This window comes from Podarcis tiliguerta (assembly GCF_965153285.1).
Source record: "Podarcis tiliguerta genome assembly, chromosome: 2".
Taxonomy (NCBI): domain Eukaryota; kingdom Metazoa; phylum Chordata; class Lepidosauria; order Squamata; family Lacertidae; genus Podarcis; species Podarcis tiliguerta.
The window spans coordinates 1998793-2026304 of record NC_139535.1 but is presented as its reverse complement, the minus strand read 5'-3'; the positions used below and the strand labels follow the sequence as shown (position 1 = coordinate 2026304).

The 27512-nt window shown below is 46.5% G+C and overlaps 1 protein-coding gene and 1 long non-coding RNA gene across 2 annotated transcripts; both read right to left on the bottom strand.

The window, feature by feature from the left end:
* Positions 1–8047: 8047 nt before the first annotated feature.
* LOC310670391 (E3 SUMO-protein ligase ZBED1-like) lies at positions 8048–16398 on the bottom strand. The gene is made up of 3 exons (XM_083425656.1): positions 16279–16398; positions 10679–12372; positions 8048–8684 (listed from the first exon to the last, which is right to left on the bottom strand). Exons 2-3 carry the CDS (start codon positions 12354–12356, stop codon positions 8626–8628), a joined length of 1737 nt encoding a protein of 578 aa, XP_083281782.1. The 5' UTR covers positions 12357–12372; positions 16279–16398; the 3' UTR covers positions 8048–8625.
* A 6017-nt stretch (positions 16399–22415) lies between these two features.
* On the bottom strand, positions 22416–24530 carry LOC310671146. The gene is made up of 3 exons (XR_014507828.1): positions 23451–24530; positions 22609–23016; positions 22416–22524 (listed from the first exon to the last, which is right to left on the bottom strand). It is a non-coding gene; the product is annotated as an uncharacterized lncRNA (long non-coding RNA).
* Between the last annotated feature and the right edge of the window lie 2982 nt (positions 24531–27512).

Genomic DNA, 27512 nt, shown 5'->3' with positions numbered 1-27512 from the left:
CACAAGTTCGGTTCTTCTCTGCAATGGCTTCCTCTTCTGAGCTGGACTGGGAGGACCCCAGTTCAGGCAGTTCCCCAGAGTCCCCCCACTGGGCTCCAGTGGCCCCCTAGATCCACAGGGATCCAGAGGGGAGCGACTTCTCCTGTTGAACTACCGCCTGAGGAGGAGGAACAGATGTCTTAGCCCGTTTGGGTGGCAAGCAAGGGCCATCCAGAAAGGGCTCCTGGGATCCTGAGGGGCCAAGAAGGGGAGTATCCAGTCTTGTCTGGGGAAGCAAAGGAAACTGGTCCAGAGGTCAAACTCCCCTGAGGGAACCCTCCACTTCAGAGGGGATAAAAGCCCTTATTATTGTTATTCTCCTTTGGCCTCAGAGACAGAGAGGGCCTTGCCCTCCTCGCCCTCTTCGCCTGTCCTGGCGCAGAACCTGGCAGATCCCCCAAGGCCACTTGTCTGGCATGTCCCAATGGAGAGGCCTCCTCCGTTAGGCCAATGTTATAAGATAAAAATTGCTCCTTTTCCCTTATGGGGTATCTAAGAGCCCATAGAGTCCTTTTGTAGGTTCTCTTTCAGTAGGAGAAAATAACAGAGACCAACCAGAGAATTTTTTTAAAATGTCTTTTTATTAAAGATTTTCTTGTTTTACAAAAGTATGTACAATGTCTCGTATTGAGACATTAGGAATAAAAGGGAGAAAGAGGTGGGGTGGAGATGGGGGATTGGGTTGCAATGTTTTATTTTACTTAATATATGTAGGGTTTGGTGTCAGCATTGCTTGTGCAGGTTCTTTGCTGTTCACTTGTGTTTCTTTGGTGGTGAGAGATGTTGGGGTTGGCCTAGGGTGTGGTTGTTCATTTGTGGTTGGCTGTGGTAGACTTTGTTTTCGTGGGGTGTGTGTGTGTTTTGGATCAGGTTAGCCATATTGATTTGTATGCTGTTGGTGGATTTTTGTCATTGTCTTGTTGGGCTGTGTGTGTGATAAAGGGGAGCCATACTGGGGTGATGGCGTCTTCTATTTGTCCCCGTGTCAGTTTCAGTTTATTGGTTAATTTTTCCAGTAAGGCTGTTTCCCATACTATTTGGTACCATTGGTCCATGCTTACTCCTGACAGGTCTCTCCAGTGTCTGGTTATGATGTTTCTGGCTGCTGAAGGTAGGTGGGTTATGAGTTCTTTGTGGTGTAAGTGGTCATTATTGTCTTGGAGTTTTTTGGATCTTGTTTGTAGTGTGATGAGAGGGCAGTGATGTCTTACTCTATTTTGCTAATTTTTGAGGAGGTTTGTTTTTTAATGAATGCTTTGTCTTTTATGCAAGCTCCTCTGGTGACTGCTTTCATTGCATCCCGTAAGAGGGGGGTTGTTATAGCGTCTACATCATTTTCCTTGAAGTAAAAACTAGTTTTTGTGAGACTTTCTCTAATTTGTTTCTTTGTAGTTAGGATGGGACTGAAGGACCATGATGGGGTGGTTTGTGTTCCCTCTCCTATTTTAACAGTGACTTCTACTGGGGTGTGATCTGTGATTTTAATGTTACCTATGTTTGTTGATTCCATTGAGGGGATCAGACCCTGCGTGAGCTGTCCAGACTGGACACTGTACCATGGCGTCCGGATTGGAATGCATGGCTGGTGTCTCCCGGGTTTTGCTCACCCCAAATGTCATGGAGACCCCATTTTTTAAACATTTTTAGTAATTTGTAAGAGTCCCTAGTTGTTGGGGGGTTTCCTTCGGAAGAAGGTTGCCCATGGGCTTGTAAGGTGAATGTTTTTCAGGGATATGCCTTTCATATTTAGGTTGAGGTCACCTCCTAGGATTGCTTCCCCAGAGAAGGAGAGGAACTTGTTTAGTGTCTTCTGGAAGAATCCTAGTTGTTTTGAGTTTGGGGCATATATGGAGCCGATTGTCAGTTTAATTTTGCCATCTAGTGTCCCTTTAGCGAAAATGAATCTGCCTCTTTTGTCCTTTAGGACTGTTGTGGCGTTGAAGTTCAGGTCTCTACTGAGTTTTATAGCTACTCTGCAGGCCTTCCCTGAGTCAGGTGCAACCCATTGTTGACTGAAGCGAGGGTCCTTCAGGAGTTTGCTCCTTTTGGGTGGGTTGTGTATTTCTTGTAGGAAGGTGATGTGTGGTTTCATGGTATTTATGTATGAAGTGATGCATTTTCTTTTGATGGGGTTTCCCAACCCCGTCACATTTAATGTAATTGCTTTTACGTTAGCCATCTTGCTTATCCATTATGTGGGGCGATTCCCTGCCAGCCCATCCAGGTTGTCCTGTGTCTCTCACTTCATGTTGTTTAACGAACCAATGGGGTTGCACTGACCTAGAGTGTAGTGGGTGGGGGACTAGTGTGATTAGAGTTACATTTGGGTTATAGAGTAGGGGGTAGGTTGTAGAGGATTTCCTATATGTAGTCATATAGGTGTTTGTTCTCTCTCTGACGTGCTTTCGAACTGCTAGGTTGGCAGGAGCAGGGACCGAGCAACGGGAGCTCACCTCGTCGTGGGGATTCGAACCGTTGACCTTCTGATCAGCCAGTCCTAGGCTCTGTGGTTTAACCCACAGCGCCACCTGTGTCCCATTGACATACGTACACATTAACTCTATCCACCCCACCCCCCCTCTGCAATGGGAAAAAATGCAAGCCTTCATCAGGAGCTCATGGCTTTCGAAGTCGCTCATGATACAATTACAATCTATGTAACCTAGAATAAGTTTTAACAACCCTGCAATGGTAGTGTTGTGCAATGCGGAGGGATGAGGAAGCTACTCTGCGGGGGCAGTACTTTCTCCCCCAACTTTTAATCCTGATTCTCCTCCAGCAACTCCCCTGGTAAATTGTGTGCATGCGTGTAGGGAAAGTGTGTTTGTTTGTGCAATTTCCCAACTGGGTCCAGAGAGCAGGAAGCCAAAGTCAGCGCCGTCAGGTCTGGTTTCCACCCGAGCACAGGCAAGAGCTGCTCTTCGACTGTATTCGAAAAGGATCGGAAGCTGGCAGGAGGGGAGTTCGTGGGGAGGGGGGAGGCGGAGGAGGAGCATCGTGGACAATGACCCACCCCGGCATACAGGTATTGCGGGAAAGGAAGTGGGAAAAGTGAGCCAGTAGATATTATGCACACGCAGCCCACTACCAAAATCAGCACAATCATTTTTGTGACTTTTATGATTTGTCCCCACAAAACACTTCATCGCAATTTCTTCCGCAATTCAAAGGGCCTTTGCTGCTGTTGTAAATAAAAATATGCCCTTTTCCCTTATGGGGTATCCAAGAGCCCATATAGAGTCCTTACATAGGTTCCCTATTGGTAGGAGAAAATAACAGAGGCCAACCAGAGAATATTGAGAAGCAAAGCAGCTAGTAAGCTTGATCTTTTATTGATCTGTTGCAACAGGGTACTCCCCTCACACGCAGGAGAGGAAGAGGACCCCCAAAATTGCTGTGCAAGGGCTTATAAAGACTTTGAAATTCCCATCCTGTAGATCAAGACCACCCCCAGAAACATTATGCATACATCACAGAAGGGGTGTAACCTAAGACCACCCCTCAGATACACCCCACCTACATCACAGAAATTTAAATGTTGTTTTTCTCCTGTCACAGTTTATCTCCTGTCTGGCAAGTTACTTGATTGGATGGCCATTCTTTTGTAGTGGTAAAATACTTATTTCCTGGGCCAGGTCACAGGCTCACACCTTATTCAAAAAGACAATGGGGAGGCTTTTCCAGTTTAACCTTGCAGAGAAAGGATTTGGTCAGTTTAGGAATCAAAATGGTTCCAGGTTGTTCTTCCTGTGTTGATCTATGTATGTGCAGTTATGAACATTATCATATATCTAATACCATAAAATTCCTATCACATTGCACAATACCAAATGTAATAATTCACTGATAAATGTACCTATGTACTGGCTCATTGGGGAAACTTCAGAAATTCATATAGACAGTAGACAGGTGAACTCAGCTACTCAGCAGCCCCTCTGCCTGAGGGATAATCCCTGGCCTCCTGATACCTGAGTGCCAGACAGGTGGCCATTCCAGAAATAACAAACCCAGATGAAGACAAAAGGGTGGGATTAACTTGGTTGGGAAACAGGGAAATGTAAATATCTCTTTTGTTATTCTTCTGGGCCGGCAGGCAGAGGCGGGGGGCAATGCTGCTCCCCCGCCACTGAAAAAAGGGACTAGGCCGCGTTATGCGGCCTAGTTGGGCCCACGCTGCCTTCCCGGTGCCCCCTCCCGCCGTTCAAAAGCAAGCAGGCCGCGGCTGCAGCCTTGCTGGAGCCCCGCGCCACCCGCCCGGGTAGGAAGGGGCACTGGGCAGGCGGCGGTGGGGAGCGATGCACCCCGCCCCCCGTCACCCAAATGCAAGCAGCCCGTGGCCCACACCACTGCTGGCCATCATAAAAGGCTGGTAGGCCGACCTAGCGGCCTACTCAGGGGCCGTGCTGCCCACTCGGGCTGGCAGTGCCCTGGTCAAGCGGCTGCCGGTGGAGGAGCCAGCTCCCCCCCCCCCACTGCTGCCAGGGGGAAAGCTCCAAAAAGGCCACAACGTGCCTAACCGAGCAGGCTAAAATGTGGCCTAGCCCGGCGGAGGGACAAATCCCTCCCCACCCAGGCAAAAGTAAAGAAGGCCGGTTACTGACCTCAGTCCAGCCACCTGGATACACTCCTGATCTGGATCCTGGAAGGAAGAACGGCAAAAGAGGCTTGAGCCCAGGAGTCAGCCTCTTTTCTTTTGGCCTTAGGCCCACCCCCGGCCGGCCGGCCGTTGTCCTCCCTGGCCGAGGGCGGGTCAAAGGCCAGCTCAAGCAGGTGGGTGGCACCCGACCAGGTGAGCCTCGCTCGGTGCCGCAAACCCCGCCCACCTGTGGGGAAGGGAGGGCGGATGTTGTTACACTTGATGGGTGTTTGGTGGAGGGCAAGGAGAACCATGAGGCAGGGTTGAGGATACTGCCAGGGAGATAAAGTCCATCATGACTCCACGTCGTCTCCGGACGTCCATCGATCTCCCGTAGACACGCAGTATCAGCAAGTAGCGACACGAGCTCCAGAAATAGCTTGCCACATTCCAGAGCCGTGCACGCTCTATCAGCAGATAACGCACAGCGAAAGATGCAGTCAGGAGAGCATTATTTACAAGTTTATTTCTGCGTTGATCAGAACAAAGAAAAAACATGACTGCCTGCTTCAAAGTTCCGGCAGAGAGAGAGAAACGAAACGAAAGCAAAGACACAACATAAACATCCTGTGAAACAGGAAAATACGCAGGCTGTGACACAAACATCCTGCTCCCTTTTAAGGTGGAATGGAAATACCCTAACACCAGGATGCTCAGATTACTGCCACCAGACCTCCCCTTTCATGATGTAACCATGATGTATGAGTGATGTACCATAGTTTGGGGCGGTGTAACTTGGGTTTTAGCAGCTAATAAAAATTTGGGGGCTCTTTTGTTTGGGGCTTCCATCTTGCTTCGTCTTGCAGTGAGTTGGAGTCCTGTTGCAACAGTTTCAATAAAGACCAAGCCTACTGGCTGCTGTTTTGCTCTGGTATTCCTGGCTGGTGTCCTTGTTTTTTGTCCAAGGGAGCCCTCAGATTTCTCCATTAACAGTTGGCAAAGAGCAGTGCCAGATTTATGTATAAGCTATACAAGCTATAGCTTAGGTACATTTCCGAGCACAATTCAAAGTGTTGGTGCTGACCTTTAAAGCCCTAAACGATCTTAGTCCTGTATACCTGAAGGAGCGTCTCCACCCCCATCATTCTGCCCGGACACTGAGGTCCAGCGCCAAGGGCCTTCTGGAGGTTCCCTCACTGCGAGAGGCCAAGTTACAGGGAACCAGGCAGAGGGCCTTCTCGATAGTGGCACCTACCCTGTGGAACACCCTCCCACCAGATGTCAAAGAGAATACAGTGGTACCTCGCAAAACGAATGCCTCGCAAGACGAAAAACTCGCAAGACGAAAGAGTTTTTTGTTTTTTGAGTTGCTTCGCAAGACGAATTTCCCTATGGGCTTGCTTCGCAAGACGAAAGAGTTTTTTGTTTTTTGAGTTGCTTCGCAAGACGAATTTCCCTATGGGCTTGCTTCGCAAGACGAAAACGTCTTGCGCCTTTTTCTTAAAACTGTCAATGCATTCCTATGGGAAACCGTCAATGCATTTCCTATGGGAAACCGTGCTTCGCAAGACGAAAAATTCACAAGACGAAAAAACTCGCAGAACGAATTAATTTCGTCTTGCGAGGCACCACTGTAACAACTACCAAACTTTTAGAAGACATCTGAAAGCAGCCCTGTTTAGGGAAGCTTTTAATGTTTAACAGATCACTGTATTTTAATACTTTGTTGGAAGCCACCCAGGGTGGCTGGGGAGACCCAGCCAGATGGGCGGGGTATAAATAATAAATTTTTATTTATTTATTTATTTATTAATTATTATTATTATTATTATTATTATTAGGACTCCACTCTCTTGAAGGCCCTCAAAAAATTAAAGGGGAAAAAACCTGGATGTACATTTCCAAAATATAAGATACAAAACAAATAAAATAAAACCTACATACAGCAACAGTGTTTTGTGTTGTGTAGGCTCCTATGATGCCTGCTTGCCTGCTCCCTAAAACATCACTAGTTTGCTCATTTCTATATATAGGATGCCGACATTCTGCATGGACTGGTTGCATGGCAACAAGTGCAAATGGCTTTAGATACCTATTAGGTCCATAAATTACCATTTAGCATATATTCAACACAAGAAACAGTGACAATTTGTTGTTGACAAAGGACAGCTGGACATATAAAGGGTCCCATTACCTTCAGTAGCTTAGGGCCTCATCAAACCTAAATCCGGCCCTGGCAAAGAGGGCTGGGAAACAAAGGACAAAGAGACCCTGCAAAAGAGCTCCTTTTTTGGCAGGGGCCTGGATCCGTGCAATGCCTTCTACATCCAGGCAGGTGCGCAGAAGGAGCAAGAAAGGAAATTGCAAAAGCGAGTGAGGCGAGGAGGATGAGCAGAGAGGACAACGAAGTAAAGATGCAGCGTGGGGGAAGGGGAAGTCCATGCCAGGGTTAATAATAACAATAAAAAAATTTTTTTTCTTTATATCCCGCCCTCCCCAGCCGAAGCCGGGCTCAGAGCGGCTAACAACTATAAAAGTAACACAGCATTCTAAAATCAATTCATTCCAAAATCAATTCAGAATCAAATTAATGGCAACCATTGGGCTAGAGTTCTATGAGGATTACCAAAGGAGGGAGTCAGGCTGTGCCTTGGCCAAAGGCCTGGTGGAACAGCTCTGTCTTGCAGGCCCTGCGGAAAGTCTCTTGTGACAGAGCGTTCCACCAGATCGGGGCCACAGCCGAAAAAGCCCTGGCTCTGGTTGAAGCCAGCCTAACCTCCCTGTGGCCCGGGACCTCCAAGATGTTTTTGTTTGAAGACTGTAAGGTCCTCCGTGGGACATAGCAGGAGAGGCGAGACTGTGTGCATTGCCTGGAGAGGCCTGGAAAGAGAACCTTGAAAACTGGAGTCCTTTTCCCTCACCCTTTCAGTCCTCCCTGGAAGCAGAATCTCCTTCCCCTCTATAAGCCCCAGGCAACAGCTGCATGGGCTGCTGTGCTATGCCAAGCCTGGCCATTGGTCCACCTGGAGAGCAGACTTCTGTTCGACTTCCAAAGCGTGGCTTCTGATTGGCTGCAGGGAGCTCCTGCAGCCAATCGAAAGCTGTGGAAACCCCGTGGGACAAGAACTTTTGAAAATCCAGAACACTCACTTCTGGTTTTTAATTGTTCCCAAGATGTTCAGGAGCCGAGGTATGACTGTAGCTCAACACACTATACACCTGGGTCGCAATATCTTATAGGTAATCCCATTTGACTTTATGATATCAGGATTTCCTCACAAGGAGTCTCAGTCATGGACAATCACCGCGAATCACGTGAAAGTGCTTCACAAATGTGATGCATTAAAATAAAATAATAATAATAATAATAATAATAATAATAATACATACATACATACATACATTCATACATACATACATAATTATTATTTATACCCCGCCCATTTGGCTGGGTCTCCCCAGCCACCCTGGGCAGCTTCCAACAAAGTATTAAAATACAGTGGTCTGTTAAACATTAAAAGCTTCCCTAAAGAGGGCTGCCTTCAGATGTCTTCTAAAAGTCTGGTAGTTGTTTTTCTCTTTGACATCTGGTGGGAGGGCGTTCCACAGGGCAGGTGCCCTGTGGAAAATACAGAGGTGAAATCCTGATTCTTCTAGAAACTGCAGAGCATGAAGTTTATGTCTCAGCAAACTAAGGAAAGTTCTTTTTCTTTAGAATATGACAGCAGTAGAGTATAAAGGGGCAAGCTAGTGTTCCCCACATAATTTTCATCGTTCCTGTTTTTCTGTTTGTTCTGGATCCTATAACCTCGATACCAGAGTCATAGAATCGTAGAATTGTAGAGCTGGCAGGGATTGCCAAGGGTCATCCAGTCCACCCCGCTGCAATGCAGGAATCTTTTGCCCAATTTGGGATTCGAACCCATGACCATGAGATTTAGAGTGTCATACTCTACCAGCTGAGCTGTGTTGCAGCTTCAGTTCCCGTCAGCCCCAGCCAGGCCAAGTTGTCAAGGATGATGGGAGATGATGAAGTCCATTTGACATCTGACAGAGGCCTGTGCATTTCCTTCAGGCAAGCAAGAGAAGTTATCACAGTGCAATGAAACATTCCAGCCAGGGGCATGCCCTGGAGAGGTATCCTGAGAACTATAGTTTACCCACAACAGAACTACGTTTCCCAGCACCCTGAGCAAACTACAGTTGTCAGTATTCATTGGGGGGGGGAGTGTTTTGAAAATATTGTGTGAATGCAACCCATCTAGGGCTGGGCCACAGCTTATTCTCAACATCGCAATATATCGGGCAGCTAAACATTGTGGCATTTCAATATACAGTCGTACCTTAGATCTCAAATTTAATCCATTCCGGGAGTCCGTTCGACTTCCGAAACGGTTCGAAAACCAAGGTGCATCTTCTGATTGGCTGCAGGAGCTTCCTGCAGCCAATCGGAAGCCGCGGAAGCCGTGTCGGACGTTTGGCTTCCAAAAAAAGTTTACAAAGCGGAACACTCACTTCCAGGTTTGTGACATTCAGGAGCCTAAGGTGTTCAGGAACCAAGGTATGACTCTATTACAATATCTGAAATAAGGCTGGGGCTATGTAGAGCTAAACATGCTAATGACCTGGCAACTGCTAATACTTACGGGTCTAACTTTAAAACTGGTAAGTTTTTGCCAACCTTTAAAATATTGTTACAACTCTTGTGTTATGGAACTACCATACCAGTAATGTTTGAATTAGCACATTTTCTCTAAAATTAAAGCTGTAGAAATAATCAGCAGCATAGATATCAAAAGGTGAGGTGAGATAATGTTCCCTAAAAATTTAATTACATTACTAAACAAGAAAAAAGCCAATTCAACATCACACTTTAAGATATTCAAATATAATTAACTATTGAGTCTTAATTGAACGTGTGTACATCCCACCAGTTATCTGATTGTTAGTTAATTTTCTTTTCTAAACTAGGCCAAAATAGAAAGAAGGGAAGGGATAAATTTTAACAGAACAAAAGTTTGTTAAACAATATTTTTATTGCCAAAAATGTGCATTTTTTTAAATAAACCAGGCCAAACCAGAAAGAATGATTAAAATTTTATAGAAAAAAATATTAATCTATTTATTTATTTATTTATCTAGATAGATAGATAGATAGATAGATAGGAAAATTTTTGTTTCTTTTACAAACCAGGCCAAACTACAAAGAATGGATAACATTTCACAGAACAAAAAAATATATTAAACAATATATATATATATATATATATTTGCAAGGAAAATGTGCATTTCTTTTATAAACCAGGCCAAACGAGAAAGGATGGATAAAATTTCACAGAACAAAAAAAAAATACAGTGGTGCCTCGCAAGACGAAAAGAATCCGTTCCGCGAGTCTCTTCGTCTTGCGGTTTTTTTCATCTTGCGAAGCAAGCCCATTAGTGGCTTAGCGGATCAGCGCTATTAGCGGCTTAGCGGGCTTAGCGGATCAGCTGATAAGCGGCTTAGCGGATCAGCTGATAAGCGGCTTAGCGGATCAGCTGATAAGCGGCTTAGCGGATCAGCTGATAAGCGGCTTAGCAGCTTAGCGGATCAGCTGTTAAGCGACATAGCAGCTTGGGAAAAGGGGGGGGGAGGGGGAAAAAACCCGCAGGAACTCGCAAGACATTTTCGTCTTGCGATGCAAGCCCATAGCAAATTCGTTTTGCAAAGCACCTCCAAAACGGAAAACCCTTTCGTCTAGCGGGTTTTCCGTCTTGCGAGGCATTCGTCTTGCGGGGCACCACTGTATTACATGAAATCTATGTTTTTTGCAAGGAAAATTTGCATTTCAGCATTCTCTGGCAATAGAGATGACCTTTGTCTTTGAAAAACATGGCCAGCCGTGCTGAACACACTTTCAGATGGCACACTCGTCCCTGGGATAGCCAAAAACTTCTTTGCCAGCACCTTCAACATTGGGAAGGAAGCCTCGTGTGCCTTCCACCACGTCAGAGGGCATCCATCAATGTCCACTCTTGGCATGGCTATATACTCCTTTAGCTCTTTTTCTGCTTTCGACTCACCATCTGCCACTGCCAGGTCCTCCTCTTCTTCCTCCAAATCAAAAATTTTCGCCAGCCCCTTTTTCTTTTTGGGTGGAGCAGGGCAAGTATTTGGCTCCGTAGAAGCAGAATGCAGACTCCCGTGCAAGTCTGTCATCTTCTTGATGGCCTCCTGCCTGACGGCCTCTGGCGCCTCTAAGAAACGCAGGCGAAACCTCGGGTCGCACAACGAGGCCAGGCCTAAAGTGGTTGCCGTGGGAGCGCTATCGTACTTTTCTGACAGTGCGCCTAAAATTGCACATTTAATGTCCTTCAGCAGCACACTGTCTCCCTCATCAGGCTGGAGACTTTTCTTAATTTGCCTATAAAGAGGCAGAACGGTTGACGCCGCGACATAATTGCTTCCACTTAGAGTTGTGGTAATGTCCTCCAGCAGAGTAGTTGCAGACACAAAGTCCTGCACGGCTGAGACGTCGCCCCCTTCCAACATCAAAAGTCTTTTAGATGGATGCTCCGTGAGTACCTTGCAGAGTGGAACTTGGTTTTCGAGAAACCTTTGGCACAGCTGAAGCGTACTCCACCATCTTGTGGGGCAAGCGCTTGGCAAACTGGCTTGGTCCATCTGAAGTAGCTCTTGAGCTCTGGCAAAGTCCCTCCTCATCTTCCAGCTGCAGCAAATGCTATTTTGCAGACCCTTCAGTTTCCCAATTGCCCTTTTCAATGGTGTCAGGCTTAAAGCGCGATTAACCCCGATATTTATATTCTGGGCAAAGCAGGAAATGTGCTCAAGACCAAGCTGCCTGACCGCTTTCAGAATATTTGAGCTGTTGTCCGTTGTGCTGCAAAATATGTTCTTCACATCAATGTCCCACTCTGATAAGGTGTCTGTGAGCATCTCACAAAGATGATCTACAGTGTGGTCCTCCAAAAAATGCTTACAGGCCAAGCAAGCGCTTGTCAACTTCCACTCGTCGGAAATGAAATGTACCGTCAAAGCCACAAAGGGAGTGCCTGCCACTGACGTCCAGCTGTCTGTAGTGATGGCCACTTCACTCTCACTTAGCCGCTGTATCTCCCCCTTCATTTTCTCCATGGTGTCACTGTACAGTTTTGGAACTCCCGTGGTTGTGAAGTATTTCCTACTAGGCAACCGATACCTCGGGTTTAGAGTGTTCACCATCTGGATAAATTTTGGGTGCTCTACAGTGTTGTAAGGCTGCATACACGTAGCCAGAAACTGCGCGACTGCCTGAGTGCAAGTCCTTGAGGTCTTAGAAGGGAGCAGCTGGGAATCCAATGGTGTTTTTGGCTGTCGCCTAGAACTTTCCCTAGCAGTTCTTGCCGGCTCAGCAGCCCTAGCTGTTGACGCCGTTACAGCTGGAAGATCGTCTGAATTAGCAGCAGTACGCGAAGAAACGGAAATGCCTCTTGATGAGGAAGGTACTGCCAGAGGTGTGGACAACTCCCTAAATTTCAGAGGGTGGTGAAACTTGAGGTGGCTGCTTAAATTGGAGGTGTTTCCGCCTTTTGCTGATACCGAATGTAAACATATTTTGCAAATGGCGCCATTGTCAGTCAAAACATGGCCGCTCTCATCAGCAGGCAATCCAAAATGCATCCAGACAGCACTCTTGGTTTTTCGTTTTTCTACCAAATGGTGGTATTTGGGAACATCTACAGCACGGTGATGACGAGGCATACTGAAGGCAAATAACCTGGGGAAACATTGAACAACAATAAAACTCTTAATTTTGATGTATTTAATTGTATGAAAATCTACTCAATGATAGCATAATAACAACAACAACAACAATCATTTTATTATTTATACCCTGCCCTTCTGGCTGGGTTTCCCCGGCCACTTTGGGCTGCTTCCAGCAAATATAAAACATAATAAAATATCAAACATCAAAAACTTCCATAAACAGGGCTGCCTTCAGATGTCTTCTAAAAGTTATGTAGTTCTTTATATTCTTGACATCTGATGGGAGGGTGTTCATAGAATCATAGAATCATAGAGTTGGAAGAGACCACAAGGGTCATCGAGTCCAACCCCCTGCCAAGCAGGAAACACCATCAGAGCACTCCTGACATATGGTTGTCAAGCCTCTGCTTAAAGACCTCCAAAGAAGGAGACTCCACCACACTCCTTGGCAGCAAATTCCACTGTCGAACAGCTCTTACTGTCAGGAAGTTCTTCCTAATGTTTAGGTGGAATCTTCTTTCTTGTAGTTTGGATCCATTGCTCCGTGTCCGCTTCTCTGGAGCAGCAGAAAACAACCTTTCTCCCTCCTCTAGGTGACATCCTTTTATATATTTGAACATGGCTATCATATCACCCCTTAACCTCCTCTTCTCCAGGCTAAACATGCCCAGCTCCCTTAGCCGATCCTCATAAGACATTGTTTCCAGGCCTTTGACCATTTTGGTTGCCCTCCTCTGTACACGTTCTAGTTTGTCAGTGTCCTTCTTGAACTGTGGTGCCCAGAACTGGACACAGTACTCCAGGTGAGGTCTGACCAGAGCAGAATACAGTGGCACTATAACTTCCCTTGATCTAGATGCTATACTCCTATTGATGCAGCCCAGAATTGCATTGGCTTTTTTAGCTGCCGCGTCACACTGTTGGCTCATGTTAAGTTTGTGGTCAACCAAGACTCCTAGATCCTTTTCACATGTACTGCTCTCAAGCCAGGTGTCACCCATCTTGTATTTGTGCCTCTCATTTTTTTTGCCCAAGTGCAATACTTTACATTTCTCCCTGTTAAAATTCATCTTGTTTGTTTTGGCCCAGTTCTCTAATCTGTCAAGGTCGTTTTGAAGTGTGATCCTGTCTTCTGGGGTGTTAGCCACCCCTCCCAGTTTGGTGTCATCTGCAAATTTGATCAGGATGCCCTTGAGTCCATCATCCAAGTCGTTGATAAAGATGTTGAATAAGACCGGGCCCAAGACAGAACCCTGTGGCACCCCACTAGTCACTCTTCTCCAGGATGAAGAGGAACCATTGATGAGCACCCTTTGGGTCCGGTCAGTCAGCCAGTTACAAATCCACTGAGTGGTAGCATAGTCAAGACCGCATTTTACCAGCTTCTTTACAAGAATATCATGGGGCACCTTGTCAAATGCCTTGCTGAAATCAAGGTAGACTACATCCACTGCGTTCCCTTCATCTACCAGGCTTGTAATTCTGTCAAAAAATGAGATCAGGTTAGTCTGACATGACTTATTTTTCAGAAATCCATGCTGACTATTGGTGATCACAGCATTCCTTTCTAGGTGCTCACAGATTGTTTGCTTAATGATCTGCTCCAGAATCTTCCCTGGTATTGATGTTAGACTGACTGGGCGGTAATTATTTGGGTCCTCTCTTTTCCCCTTTTTGAAAATAGGGACAACATTTGCCCTCCTCCAGTCTGCCGGGACTTCGCCTGTTCTCCAGGAATTCTCAAAGATGACTGCCAGTGGTTCTGAGATCACATCTGCCAGTTCTTTTAATACTCTTGGATGCAGTTCATCTGGCCCTGGAGACTTGAATACATCTAAACTAGCCAAGTATTCTTGTACTATCTCCTTAGTTATTCTGGGCTGTGTTTCCTCTGCTGAATCATTTCCTCCAAATTCTTCAGGTCGGGCATTGTTTTCTTTATCGGAGAAGACTGAGGCAAAGAAGGCATTGAGGAGTTCAGCCCTTTCTGTGTCCCCTGTTTGCATTTCACCATCTTCTCCTCTGAGTGACCCCACTGTTTCTTTGTTCTTCCTTTTGCTACGAACATACCCATAGAAGCCTTTTTTGTTGCTTTTAACCTCTCTAGCAAGCCTGAGTTCATTCTGTGCTTTAGCTTTTCTGACTTTGTGTCTACACGTGCTGGCTATTTGTTTGAATTCCTCTTTGGTGGTTTCCCCCCTTTTCCATTTTTTGTACACATCCTTTTTTAATCTTAACTCAGTTAAAAGTTCTTCAGATAGCCACCCTGGCTTCTTTAGGCACCTTCCATGTTTCCGTCTCATTGGTATTGCCTGAAGTTGTGTTCCACAGGGCGGACGCCACTACCGAGAAGGTCCTCTGCCTGGTTCGCTGCAACTTCGCTTCTCACAGTGAGGGAACCAGCAGAAGACCCTCGGAGGTGGACCTCAGTGTCTGGGCTGAATGGTGGGGGTGGAGACACTCCTTCAGGTATACTGGACTGAGGCTGTTTAGGGCTTTAAAGGTCAGCACCAACACTTGTGAATGTGCTCAGAAGCATACTGGGAGCCAGTGAAGATCCTTTAGGACCGGTGCTGTATGGTCTCGGCGGCCACTCCCAGTCACCAGTCCAGCTGCCACATTCTGGATTAACTGTAGATTCTGAATCACCTTCAAAGGTAGCCCCACATAGAGCACACTGCAGTAGTCCAAGAAGGAGATAACCAGGGCATGCAGCACTCTGGCAAGACAGTCTATGGGCAGGTAGGGTCTCAGCCTGCGCAGCAGATGGAGCGGCTAGACAGCTGCCCTGGACAAAGAATGGACCTGCACCTCCATGGACAGGTGTGAGCCCAAAATGACTCCCAGGCTGCACACTTGGTCCTTCAGTGGCACAGATACCCCAGTCAGGACCAGGGAGTCCTCCCATACCTGCCCACCCCCCGTTTCCCCAAAACAATACTTCTGTCTTGTCAGGATTCAACCTCAATCTGTTAGCTACCATGCGTCCTCCAACCGCCTCTAGACACTCACGCAGGACCTTCACCGCCTTCTCTGGTTCCGATTTTAAAGAGAGGTAGAGCATGCTTCAACTATACCATTACAGATTTCAGAGCAATAGATCAATGTTAATATATTAATTTGTTATTAATATTATATTAATTTCTGTACAACAAATGTAAAAGGTTAAAAGTAAAGGACCCCTGGACGGTCAAGTCCAGTCAAAGGCGACTATGGGTTTGTGGTGCTCATCTCGCTTTTCAGGCTGAGGAAGCAGGCATTTCTCCGCAGACAGCTTTCTGTTGTCATGTGGCCAGCAGGACTAAACCGCTTCTGGCGCAACAGGACACCATGACGGAAGCCAGAGCGCAAGGAAACACCGTTTACCTCCCCGCAGCCGCGGTACCTATTTATCTGCTCGCACTTGCGTGCTTTCGAACTGCTAGGTTGGCAGGAACCAATGCATGAGAAATCAAAATGGTTGTGGGGAGAACTGAGAAGAGTTCTAGGGCAGGGAGCGGCACTGGAGGAGAAAATGGGCAGCGTAATGAGAGGGAGGGGAGAGACACAGATGGGAGGAGGGAAGAGCAGTGTCTCAAACGCAGAGCCGAGTCTTTCTCTCCTTTTAGCTATGAAAAACATTCTGGCAGCAGTGACGGTGAGCGCCCACGGTGAACACAGCACAGCGAAGGCACTGGATCTGTCGGATTAGTTAATAATAAAACCGGTGAGGCCGAGGGCTCCTTCCTTCGCAGAAGCAAAACCTGGGGAGGGGAAAGAGAGAGAGAGAGACAGGGGGACAAACACACACAGAGACGGGGCAGAGGAAGAGGTTCAAACGGGGGCTTTGTTTGTTCATGGTTTTAGGGGAGAAATGGGTTCCGGAAGCCAGGACTTGTAAAGAGCCAGCCCTGACCAGCCTTCTTAAGCAACCTACCAGATTTGCTGCAGAGAGATTCCGATTTTTTCTTTTGCCAGCCTCTCTCTCTCTCTCTCTAAAGCTGCAGCAGCTGCTGGGGGCGAGGCAACCTGGAGGCGGAGGAAACGCTGCGCTTGGTTGCTCCATTCGCAGGGAGGCGGAGTTGGCGAGGGCTGCCCAGCAGGAAGCATACAGCTTTTCCAATACCGGGCTTGATGCACGATAATTTGCCATGTCTTTATATAGAGAGAGATAGATATATAAGGTTATCACGATTTTTTCTCAATATCGGTTTTAAACAATGTGTTGATATGTATTGCACAGACCTAAACCCGACACACACAGAACCACCTCTGTCGTCCCCCTCCGCCCACCGCCCAAGCATCCTGTATCACCTGGCAGCTAGGTTGGCAGGAGCAGGGACCGAGCAACTGGAGCTCACCCCATCAAGGGGATTCGAACCACTGACCTTCTAATCAGCAAGTCCTAGGCTCTGTGGTTTAACCCACAGCGCCACCCACTTCCCCATGTAGGAAAATTAGAATACCCCTAAACATATTTTTTTTAAGAAAAAAAGCACTGAGGTTATCTATATCTTCTGCTCTTTTAAAATGTGGGGTTTATTTTGATTATGGATTTTGTGGTTTCATATTTTGATTTTTATCTATAAACCACCCTGAGACCTGCAGGTATAGGGCGGTATATAAATTCAGTTATTGTTGTCATTATTATTATTATTATTAAAGAGATCCAGGAAAAGCTAAATGATTGCTTTGCACTGCAGGAAATAGGCCAGAGCCCAATGCATGAGCTAAGCTTTGCCGGGGGAAAGTAATAAACTACTTGGGCAAAGGAATTGAGGAGATTATCATCAAATTTGCAGAGGACACCAAACTAGGAGGAGTAGCTAAAGCCGCAGAAGACACAATTGGGATTCAGGATGACCTTAACAGATTGGAGAACTGGACCAAAACTAACAATGTGAATTTCAACAGGGACAAATCCTATGTAAGATTTGGGGAGGGGACGACTACGAGGCCGACGATGACACCTGCCTTCCCTGTAGTACCATGTGAAAAGGATTTAGGCGTCTTAGTGAAGGAGTTTGTAATTAAACGCAAGAGTGAGTTTTTCTCTTTGTAAACTGACTTTTGGTGAGAAATAAATTTCTGCAGTCCCCCCCCCTAAAATGAGAGAGGTAGCTACCCTTCCCCTGTCCCAACAGCCCTTACTGTCAGAACGTCCTTCTGAGGTTTAGGGACATGATGCCCCTCAGGGGTGCCAACTTGAATGAAATATTGGGGTGGTGGGCAGGTAAGCCCCGCCCTGCATAATTGATCACACTATTTGAATGACAATGTCTGTCAACTTTCTGGGGACGGACACCCTAAAATATTTTATTGGGGGGGTGTGAAGACCCCCTGGGCCCCTAGGAGTTGGCTCTTAGGATGTCCCTCTGCCAGTTCCAGTTCCCCAACCCCCCCACCCCACGGCAGGGATCCCTCCTGGCTCTGCAAGTGCGCCCGTGTTGCAGCTGGCCGGTCCCTTTTGGCCGAAGAGACTTGAGAGAAGGAGTCCACGAAGGGGTTAAAGGAAGCGAGAGAGGACTGGATGCCTTGAAAGGCCTGGAAAGGGACACTCCCTTTGTCCGTCCCCGTCCGCCCCCCCCCATCTGCCCTCCCTTCTCCGCTCCTCTAGGGTGGTCCCTCCAGACAGGAGAGGTTGGTGCACTCGGGAGAAATGCGGCGCGGAGATCGAGGGGTGAGCTGTGCCAAGGGGGGCTCTGGGCGCAGGAGAGACTCTGGGGAGGGGGTCTCCTTCAAGTCATCTGAGAGAGGGGTCCTTGAACAGTGGGGGTCCACTTCGCCCACCCCTCCCTCCCTTCCTGGAAGCCGAATCTCCGCCCCCTCTATGAGCCCCAGACAAGCCAAGTCATAGAATCATAGAATCATAGAGTTGGAAGAGACCACAAGGGCCATCGAGTCCAACCCCCTGCCAAGCAGGAAACACCATCAGAGCACTCCTGACATATGGGTGTCAAGCCTCTGCTTAAAGACCTCCAAAGAAGGAGACTCCACCACACTCCTTGGCAGCAAATTCCACTGTCGAACAGCTCTTACTGTCAGGAAGTTCTTCCTAATGTTTAGGTGGAATCTTCTTTCTTGTAGTTTGGATCCATTGCTCCGTGTCCGCTTCTCTGGAGCAGCAGAAAACAACCTTTCTCCCTCCTCTAGGTGACATCCTTTTATATATTTGAACATGGCTATCATATCACCCCTTAACCTCCTCTTCTCCAGGCTAAACATGCCCAGCTCCCTTAGCCGTTCCTCATAAGGCATCGTTTCCAGGCCTTTGACCATTTTGGTTGCCCTCCTCTGGACACGTTCCAGTTTGTCAGTGTCCTTCTTGAACTGTGGTGCCCAGAACTGGACACAGTACTCCAGGTGAGGTCTGACCAGAGCAGAATACAGTGGCACAGAAGTCAGGCCATTGGTCGACCTGGAAATAGAGGAGGGGGAAAAGGCAGGAATTTTTCCACTGCAGAGGAAGGAGGGAATGAAAAATCCTCCTCCAAAACGGCTCTTTGTTTCTGGAATTCCTTTCACAAAGTAGCCAAACCCCTTTTCCATCTCCCATGTTTTCAGTTTTCAGTGTTATTTCCCTTGCATGGTCAATAATTCCATACACCATTCCAAAAATATGGATGGAGGTGCTATGGAAATGTTTCAGCATTTATATATAATATACATATTGAAAGCATTTCATTATTTTTGTTTATTTTTTGTTTTGTTTATTTTATTGCATGCTGAGATACAATCCATCAGCATCAAAAGGTGATAGAAGCCTGCACCTTCCCAGTCTAGGTTGCTTCAAGGTCAAAGGACTCATTATCATGACAGACAATACCTGTGGCTGGAGGCTCTACACAGAGACATGTGCATATTCAGGCCAAGGATTGCCAGTATTATAGGCAAGGTGTGTGAACTTGCCAAATTTATAAATGCTGAGTGTGAGAGAAAGTGAGTGGGTGGGATAATAGTATATACTATAAGGTAAAGGGACCCCTGACCATTAGGTCCAATCATGGCCGACTCTGGGGTTGCGGCGCTCATCTCGCTTTACTGGCCGAGGGAGCCGGTGTACAGCTTCCAGGTCATGTGGCCAGCATGACTAAGCCGCTTCTGGCGAACCAGAGCAATGCACAGAAACGCCGTTTACCGTATTTTTCGCCCTATAGGACACACTCCCCCCCCTCCAAAAACGAAGGGGAAATGTGTGTGTCTCCTATGGGGCGAATGCAGGCTTTCGCTGAAGCCAGGAGAGCGAGGGGGGTTGGTGCGCACTGACCCCTCTCACTCTCCAGGCTTCAGGAAGCTATCCGCAAGCCTTGGGAGCCCACGGGAGTTCCTGCCGGGCTCCCAAGGCTTGCGGACAGCAACCTGAAGCCCGAAACCCGGTGAGTGCAGTGGAGCGCACCCCAGGCTTCGGGCAGATATCCGCAAGCCTGGGGAGACTGGCGCCTGGGGGAAAATTTTTTTTTCTTTATTTCCCCCCTCAAAAAAACTAGGTGCGCCCTATAGGGCAAAAAATACGGTACCTTCCCGCCGGAGCAGTACCTATCTATCTACTTGCATTTTGACATGCTTTTGAACTGCTAGGTTGGCAGGAGCAGGGACCGAGCAACGGAAGCTCACCCCATTGCGGGGATTTGAACCGCCGAGCTTCTGATCGGCAAGTCCTAGACTCTGTGGTTTAACCCACAGTGCCACCCGCGTCCCTAGTATATACGTTAATTATGTCCATCCATAACTTTTCATGAGTTTATATTGTGATTCACTTGTGGTACACGCTCCAGTATTACTAATATACTTTGCTGTCCTTGCTTCAAAAGGTGAAAAGGTTTTAACATTTTAACTCTGCAAAGTTTGCAGAAGAAGTCACAGGTTAATGGCGGCACCAGACACTTTGCTGTCTTTGTGTCAGTGGATTAATACAGTAGTTTTGAATATTTCTACATTCACGTATGGCACCAATAACACTTCTGCTTTACTTATTCCATTTAGGAGAGATTCTGATACACAAGTCTCAACTCATTTCCTTCCTTGAGACACAAAAACACAGAAATGCAGGAGAGGCTGAGAGGCATTTCCCTTCAGTATGCAGTGAGACTGTCTCCTTTCAGTGTGTAAGAACATATGAAGAAGCCTGCTGGGTCAGGATGATGACCCACCTTTGGCTTGTCAACTGCAATTTCGTCCATTTCCCCATGTCTCTCTGGAGAGACTTTGCCTCCAGTCCTGCCTTCCCTGCCCATTGCTAGGCTTCTCAGACGCAGTGATAACTGCATCCCACTCCTTCTCTCCATCCCACCAGGTTTCCATTATTCCCACCATATCATCTCCCATGTCTACAGGGTTTAAGGGAAGATTGCTACTGAGTTATTTTTTATTTTTTGGAGGGGTTGTCCAACAGTCTGTTGCTATGATTTATTAGATTTTTCGATCACTTTCTCGTCCTCAGGGCAACCCAAAGCGACTTGCAGCCAAACACACATCAGCAAGATTAAGTATTAAAAGTCCTGATCTTAGTGACCAGCCAAGGTCTTCTTTGCCATGTTTTCTGTATTTTGGAAGGCAGAGAGAAGGCTGTTCTCAGGGCCTGCTCCACCATGAGGCAGACTGAGGCAGCCCCCTCAGGCAGCAGATGCAGAGAGGGGCAAGTGGACCGAGCTGAGTGCCATTTTGTTGTTGTTTAGTTGTTTAGTCGTGTCCGACTCTTCGTGACCCCATGGACCAGAGCACGCCAGGCACTCCTGTCTTCCACTGCCTCCCGCAGTTTGGTCAGACTCATGCTGGTAGCTTCGAAAACACTGTCCAACCATCGCGTCCTCTGTCGTCCCCTTCTCCTTGTGCCCTCGATCTTCTTGTGCCATTTGGCCTGCCCTAATTTAACCTTTAATTTACCTTTACCTTTAATTTAACCTACTGTCCTCTCATCCAGTGGAAGGTGCTGTCCCATTGCCAGTGCCCTAGGCACAATGGAGCAGCCTTGGAAAGTAAATGGTGCAGGATTAGGGAATGTGTGCAGTTGATTGGAAGATTTTGGAAGGATATTACAGATCATGGAGGAAGGAGGGTAATGGATTTCCAGTGGAGGGGAAAGGTGACAATGCTACGTCCCTCCAGATGTTGCTGAAGTACAACTCGCATCATTGCTGGCCATAGGCCATCCTTGCTTGGGTTGATGGTAAAGGTAAGGTAAAGGGACCCCTGACCATTAGGTCCAGCCGTGCCCGACTCTGGTGTTGCGGCGCTCATCTCGCTTTATTGGCCGAGGGAGCCGGCATACAGCTTCCGGGTCATGTCGCCAGCATGACTAAGCAGGGATTCGAACCACCGACCTTCTAGTCAGCAAGTCCTAGGCTCTGTGGTTTAACCCATAGCACCACCTGCGTCCCTCTGGGTTGATGGTACTTTGAGTCTAACCACATCAGGAGGGCCAGAGGTGCCCCACCTTATCATAGAAGTTTTCTTTTGGTGCTCAGTGTTAATGGGAAGTTCAAGGTGGAAGTGGATACTAAGGGTCCTTGAGACAATTTCCCAGAGCGTATTATGGATATTTATTTAAAAAGACAATCCAACAGTGTAACTGTATTCTAAGATCATGTGGCTTTACTGAAGATGATTGAAGATCAGGAAAGTTTGAAGAGATTTTACCATTATTTCATTTCATCTCCTAACAAATCAGACCAATGTGTGTTACATTCCTTTATTCTCTTTCTTGAAACCCTTACAGGAATTTTGTTACACTTCCACCACCTCTGAAGCAAGGGGGAAAGACAGAATTCTGTGAGCACACTTAGTTCATATCCCTGAACTCACAAAGAAGAGAAACCACGAGGGATGGAGTGCGGAAAGAGTCTCACTGATTGTGGAACACTCAGTAAACACCAGCAAACTCATACGGGAGGAAAACAGTTTGGATGTATGGTATGTGAAAAGAGCTTCACTCGGAATGAAAGCCTTGTTACACATCAACGAACTCACACAGGAGAGAAACCATTTCAATGTGTGGAGTGTGGAAAGAGCTTCAGATGGAGTGGAATGCTAATAATTCATCAAAGAACTCATGCAGAGGAGAAACCTTTTAAGCATCAACAAATTCACACAGCGGGGAAGCCATTTAAATGCATGGAGCGTGGAAAGAACTTCAGTCGGAGCAGAATGCTAGTAATTCATAAACAAACTCACACAGAGGAGAAACCTTTTAAATGTGTGGAGTGTGGAAAGAGCTTCTCTGGTAGTAGAAACTTTAAAAAACATCTGCAAACTCACAGAGGAGAAGAACCATTTAAATGTATGGAGTGTGGAAAGAGCTACAGTCAGAGTGGAAGCCTTAAGAAACATCAACAAACTCACACAGAGAATAAACCTTTTAAATGTTTGGAGTGTGGAAAGAACTTCCGTCAGAGTTCAGCACTTACTTTGCATCGTCGGACTCACACGGGTGAGAAGCCATATAAATGTATGGAGTGTGGAAAGAGCTTCAGTCAGAGTGGAAACTTTAATAAACATCTACAAACCCATACTGGAGAGAAACCATTTAAATGTATGGACTGTGGAAAGCGCTTTTGTCGGAATGAAGGCCTTACTTTACATCTACGAACCCACACAGGTGAGAAACCATATAATTGTATGCAGTGTGGAAAGAACTTCCGTCAGAGTGGAAGCCTTAATAAACATCTACAAACCCATACTGGGGAGAAGAAGAAGAAGAAGAAGTAGAGTTTGGATTTGATATCCCGCCTTTCACTCCCTTTAAGGAGTCTCAAAGCGGCTAACAATCTCCTTTCCCTTCCTCCCCCACAACAAACACTCTGTGAGGTGAGTGGGGCTGAGAGACTTCAGAGAAGTGTGACTGGCCCAAGGTCACCCAGCAGCTGCATGTGGAGGAGCGGAGACGCGAACCCGGTTCCCCAGATTACGAGACTACCGCTCTTAACCACTACACCACACTGGCTCTCCAGAGAAACCATTTAAATGTATGGACTGTGGAAAGCGCTTTTGTCGGAATGAAAGCCTTACTTTACATCTACGAACCCACACAGGTGAGAAACCATATAATTGTATGTAGTGCAGAAAGAGCTTCAGTCAGAGTGGAAAGCTGAGAATTCATCAACGAACTCACACAGAGGGGAAAACCATTTAAATGTATGGAGTATGGAAAGAGCTTCATTAAGAGAAGCCTTAAAAACCATCAACAAACCCACAGTGGAGGAACTGTTTAAATTGAAGGAGTGTGGAAAGTGCTTCAGCAGTGATGGAGTGCTTATAAACAATCAGTGGAAAAACCATTCAAATGTATGGAGTGCATAAATTGTTTCTCTCAGAGTTCACTCCTTCAGATCAGCAAATTCATATCGGGGCAATCGGTTGTAGATGCTTCGGCCGTGTATGATGTTCTGGTTTTTGTAAAGTTGTATAGACATGTTTTTAAGGAATGAACTCGCAGTAGTAAGTATAATTTAAGATTCATGTACTGTTAGATAGGGAGGGGGAGAGTGAATCTGTCATGCTGGTGGTCGGGGTCAGCCGAAATTTGATCTAGAGAGCTAGAAATGTCAGATCACTTCCTATTGAGATTCAGACTTTAGGCACGTAGTCCATCCTTGAAGGCTATTTGATTTAATGGTCTTCTGAGGGGATTTTCCAGTTGATATGACTGGTGCTACATCGAGTCAGTTTACAAGTCAGTTTTTACTTACAACCTCTTTTGCCAAAACGTCTAGATCCTTTTCACGTGTACTACTGGTAATCAAGTGTCCCACAACTTAAATTTGTGTAGCTGGTTATTCCTTCCTTGGTGTTGAACCTGATGTTTGTCCCTCTTGATAAACCTTTAGCTAATTTTGGCCCAGTTCTCCGTTAAGTTATTCTCTGTTATTGTCATCTTGAATCCCAATTCTCTCTTCTCCAGCAATAGCTAACTTTTCCAGTTTGGTATAATCCCTTTATAAGCTTTATATAATTCTTCAGACTCGCACCCTGCAAAGCTTAGTTCATGCCTTGGGATCTGCCCTACAGGCGCAAAGAAATCATTTAGCTTCTGCTAAATCTCTTTACAAGTAACCTCAAGTGTTGGTTTTTTGGTTTTTTTTTAATGTTTTTGTTAAAAGATTTTCTTGGGGTTCAACAAAACATGTGGGGGTCTCCTTTTTCCAAGTCAGAGTGAGGCAAAAGAGAGGAGGGAAGTGAGAGGGTAGGGAGGGGGAGAGACAGTAATTTTTCATTATTCTGCATAGTACCGTATTTTTCGCTCCATAGGGCGCACCGGCCCATAGGACGCACCAAGTTTTTTTGGGGGGAAATAAAGAAAAAAAAATTTATTTCCCCCCCAGGCGCTTGTGGGGCCGGGAGCGGGGAGAAGCGCCTTCAGACCAGGTCCGGGGACAGCGGGAAGACGCGCTGCGCTTCCCAGCTGTCCCCGGAGCTTGCGGGGCAGGCAGCGGGGAGAAGCGCTCTTCTCCCCACCGCCCGCCTTCTGAGCAGGTCCGGGGACAGGGGGAAGACGCGCTGCGCCTCCCAGCTGTCCCCGGAGCTTGCGGGGCAGGCAGTGGGGAGAAGCGCTCTTCTTCCCACCGCCTGCCTTCAGACCAGGTCCGGGGACAGGGGGAAGACGCGCTGCGCCTCCCCGCTGTCCCTGGAGCTTAAGGGGCTGGCAGCGGGGAGAAGCATGCGTCTCCCTGCCGTCAGCCTCCAAACCACATCGGGAGACAGCGGGATGGCGGCGTTCCGCCTCCCCGCTGTCCCCGGACCTTGTGGGGCTGGCACTGGGGTTCTCCTGAAGTCTGGAGAGCGAGAAGGGTCGGTGCGCACCAACCCCTCTCATTCTCCAGGCTTCAGTGAAAGCCTGCATTCGCTCCATAGGACGCACACACATTTCCCCTTCATTTTTGGAGGGGAAAAAGTGCGTCCTATGGAGCGAAAAATACGGCATATACATGCTTTTTTGCAGACGGTTGGTTGCAGTGTGTTGCTGTCTGTGTGGCAGGGGTGTAGCTGGGTCAAGTTCACCATATTGATTGGTATGTTTCCAGGGTCAGTCAGTGGATTGAGTTTGAATCCTGACAATGCAGAAGTACTGTTTCTAGGGGACAGGGGGTGGGTAGGTGGGGGACGGGACTCCCTGGTCCTGATTGGGGTAGCTATGCCCCTAAAGCACCAGCATCAGAGTACCATATTTTTCACACCATAAGATGCACTTTTTTCTTCCTAAAAAGTAAGGGGAAATGTCTGTGCATCTTATTTAGCGAATGTGTGGTCCCTGGAGCTGATTTTTTTGCCCAGGGACAAAAAGCAGTGTTCTCGAAGCTACCAGCATGAGTTTGACTAAACTGCGGGAGGCAGTGGAAGACAGAAGAGCCTGGCATGCTCTGGTCCATGGGGTCACGAAGAGTCGGACACAACTAAATGACTAAACAACAACAACAAAAAGCAAATCATGCTTTTTTCTTTTTCCTTTTTTTGAAAGAGGGAAGTGGGTGTTGAAACAAAGCCGCTGATCGCAAGCGATCGGGAGCGAGATAAGGGACACTAGCAATAAAGGAGGCTGGCAGGGAGGGGGGAGGTAAAGACAACAAAATTGCAAGGAGAGGAGACAGGAAGACTAAATCAGTGAGGAGAGAAATTAGAAGAAAAGGAGGAGCAAAGAACTCGCCATCTAAGGCAAACAAGAGGGAAGGGAGTGTTGAAAGGAAGCAGCTGATCGGGATCGGGAGAGAGATAAGGGAGGCTAGTGGAGGCTCCCTGGGAGGGGGGAGGTAAAAGTCCATGGATCCTAAGAATTTTTACATTGGTTCACCCCAAATTCACCATCAGATCACATAGCATGTCCATGGCTACAGCCTGCACCAAAAAAATCACGCCACTGTTTCCTGGGGCTGCAACGGTGGAAAAATGTGCTTACAAAGCACGGATCCACATGGATTCTCAGGATTTTTGCATTGGGCTACCCCAAACTCACCGTCAAATCACATGTCTGTGGCCGCAGCATGAACCACAAAAATCATAAATCTACTGTTTCGTTCAGAATATATTTTTTTTCTTATTTTCCTCCTTTAAAAACTAGGTGCGTCTTATGGTCAGGTGCGTCTTAAGGAGCGAAAAATATGGTAGTTTTGTTTTGTTTTTGTTTTTTTAAATGATATTTTATTAGGTTTTACAATCAATAAACAACAACAAAAAACACAATACAGATAAACAAGTACAAAAAAACCAATACAACAACATGTATACAATACAACAAAAAATATAAAAAAGAAAATATAAAAAATAAAGAAAAGGTTAAAATCAATCATTGTGTCCTTATATTATTTTACATTAACTTGGTTCTGCGACTTCCCCAGACCTTCCCACTCTGTATTCCAGATCTTATATTCTGACAGTAAATTCCTTCCCTCTGTCATACATTAAATTCAACTTACTCTTAGTGTCTTAATATGGTTACATCTCCATATATCTTAAAATATTAGTCTTTCTTAATCTTTTAAATTTTAATGTTAATAGTCTTTTACGTTCAATCTGGTGTCAACAAACATTCGTTATCTTATAGTATTTCTGTAGATAGTCTTTGAACTTCCTCCAGTCTTCCTTCATCGTCTCTTCTCCCTGGTCTCTGATTCTGCCAGTCATTTCTGCTAGTTCCATATAGTCAATAACTTTCATCTGCCATTCTTCCAGCGTGGGTAATTCTTGTGTCTTCCAATACTGTGCGATGAGTATTCTTGCTGCTGTTGTGGCGTACATAAAGAATGTCCTATCCTTCACATGAACCTGTTGGTTGACCATACCCAGGAGAAAAATATGGTAGTTTTGTGTGGCAGTTAGACTTTTCCAGAGTTACGCTGGAAGAGAGCCCGGGTCATCTGACCCTTTAATTAGTTCCCTTTCCCCTCCTATAAAAACTATGCAAGACACTCTCTTTTAAGGTTTAAATAGCACATAACTTTTTTACACAGCGTACCTGCCTGTGTTAGATTAAATACACAATGCAGGTAGCTATTCCTTTATGTTACATATGGATGTTACATATGGATGTAACAACAGAATTTTGCTGCTGTTGACTGTTAAAGCTGTTCAGAACTGACTTAACTGCCAACCGACATCACTGCGTCAGACGTATGACACCACACATCTCCTTAGCCCTTGTGAGCATTAACCCATTAACTTAGCATTTTGGCTATTACCATCCTA

Excerpts from the sequence above, each read along its gene's own strand:
- LOC310670391 (XM_083425656.1), bottom strand. The coding sequence starts at position 12,356 with ATGCCTCGTCATCACCGTGCTGTAGATGTTCCCAAATACCACCATTTG. Across the intron at positions 8,685-10,678 it reads GGACCTGGCAGTGGCAGATG|GAAATGCACAGGCCTCTGTC; the intron begins GTGAGTCGAAAG and ends GCTTGCCTGAAG.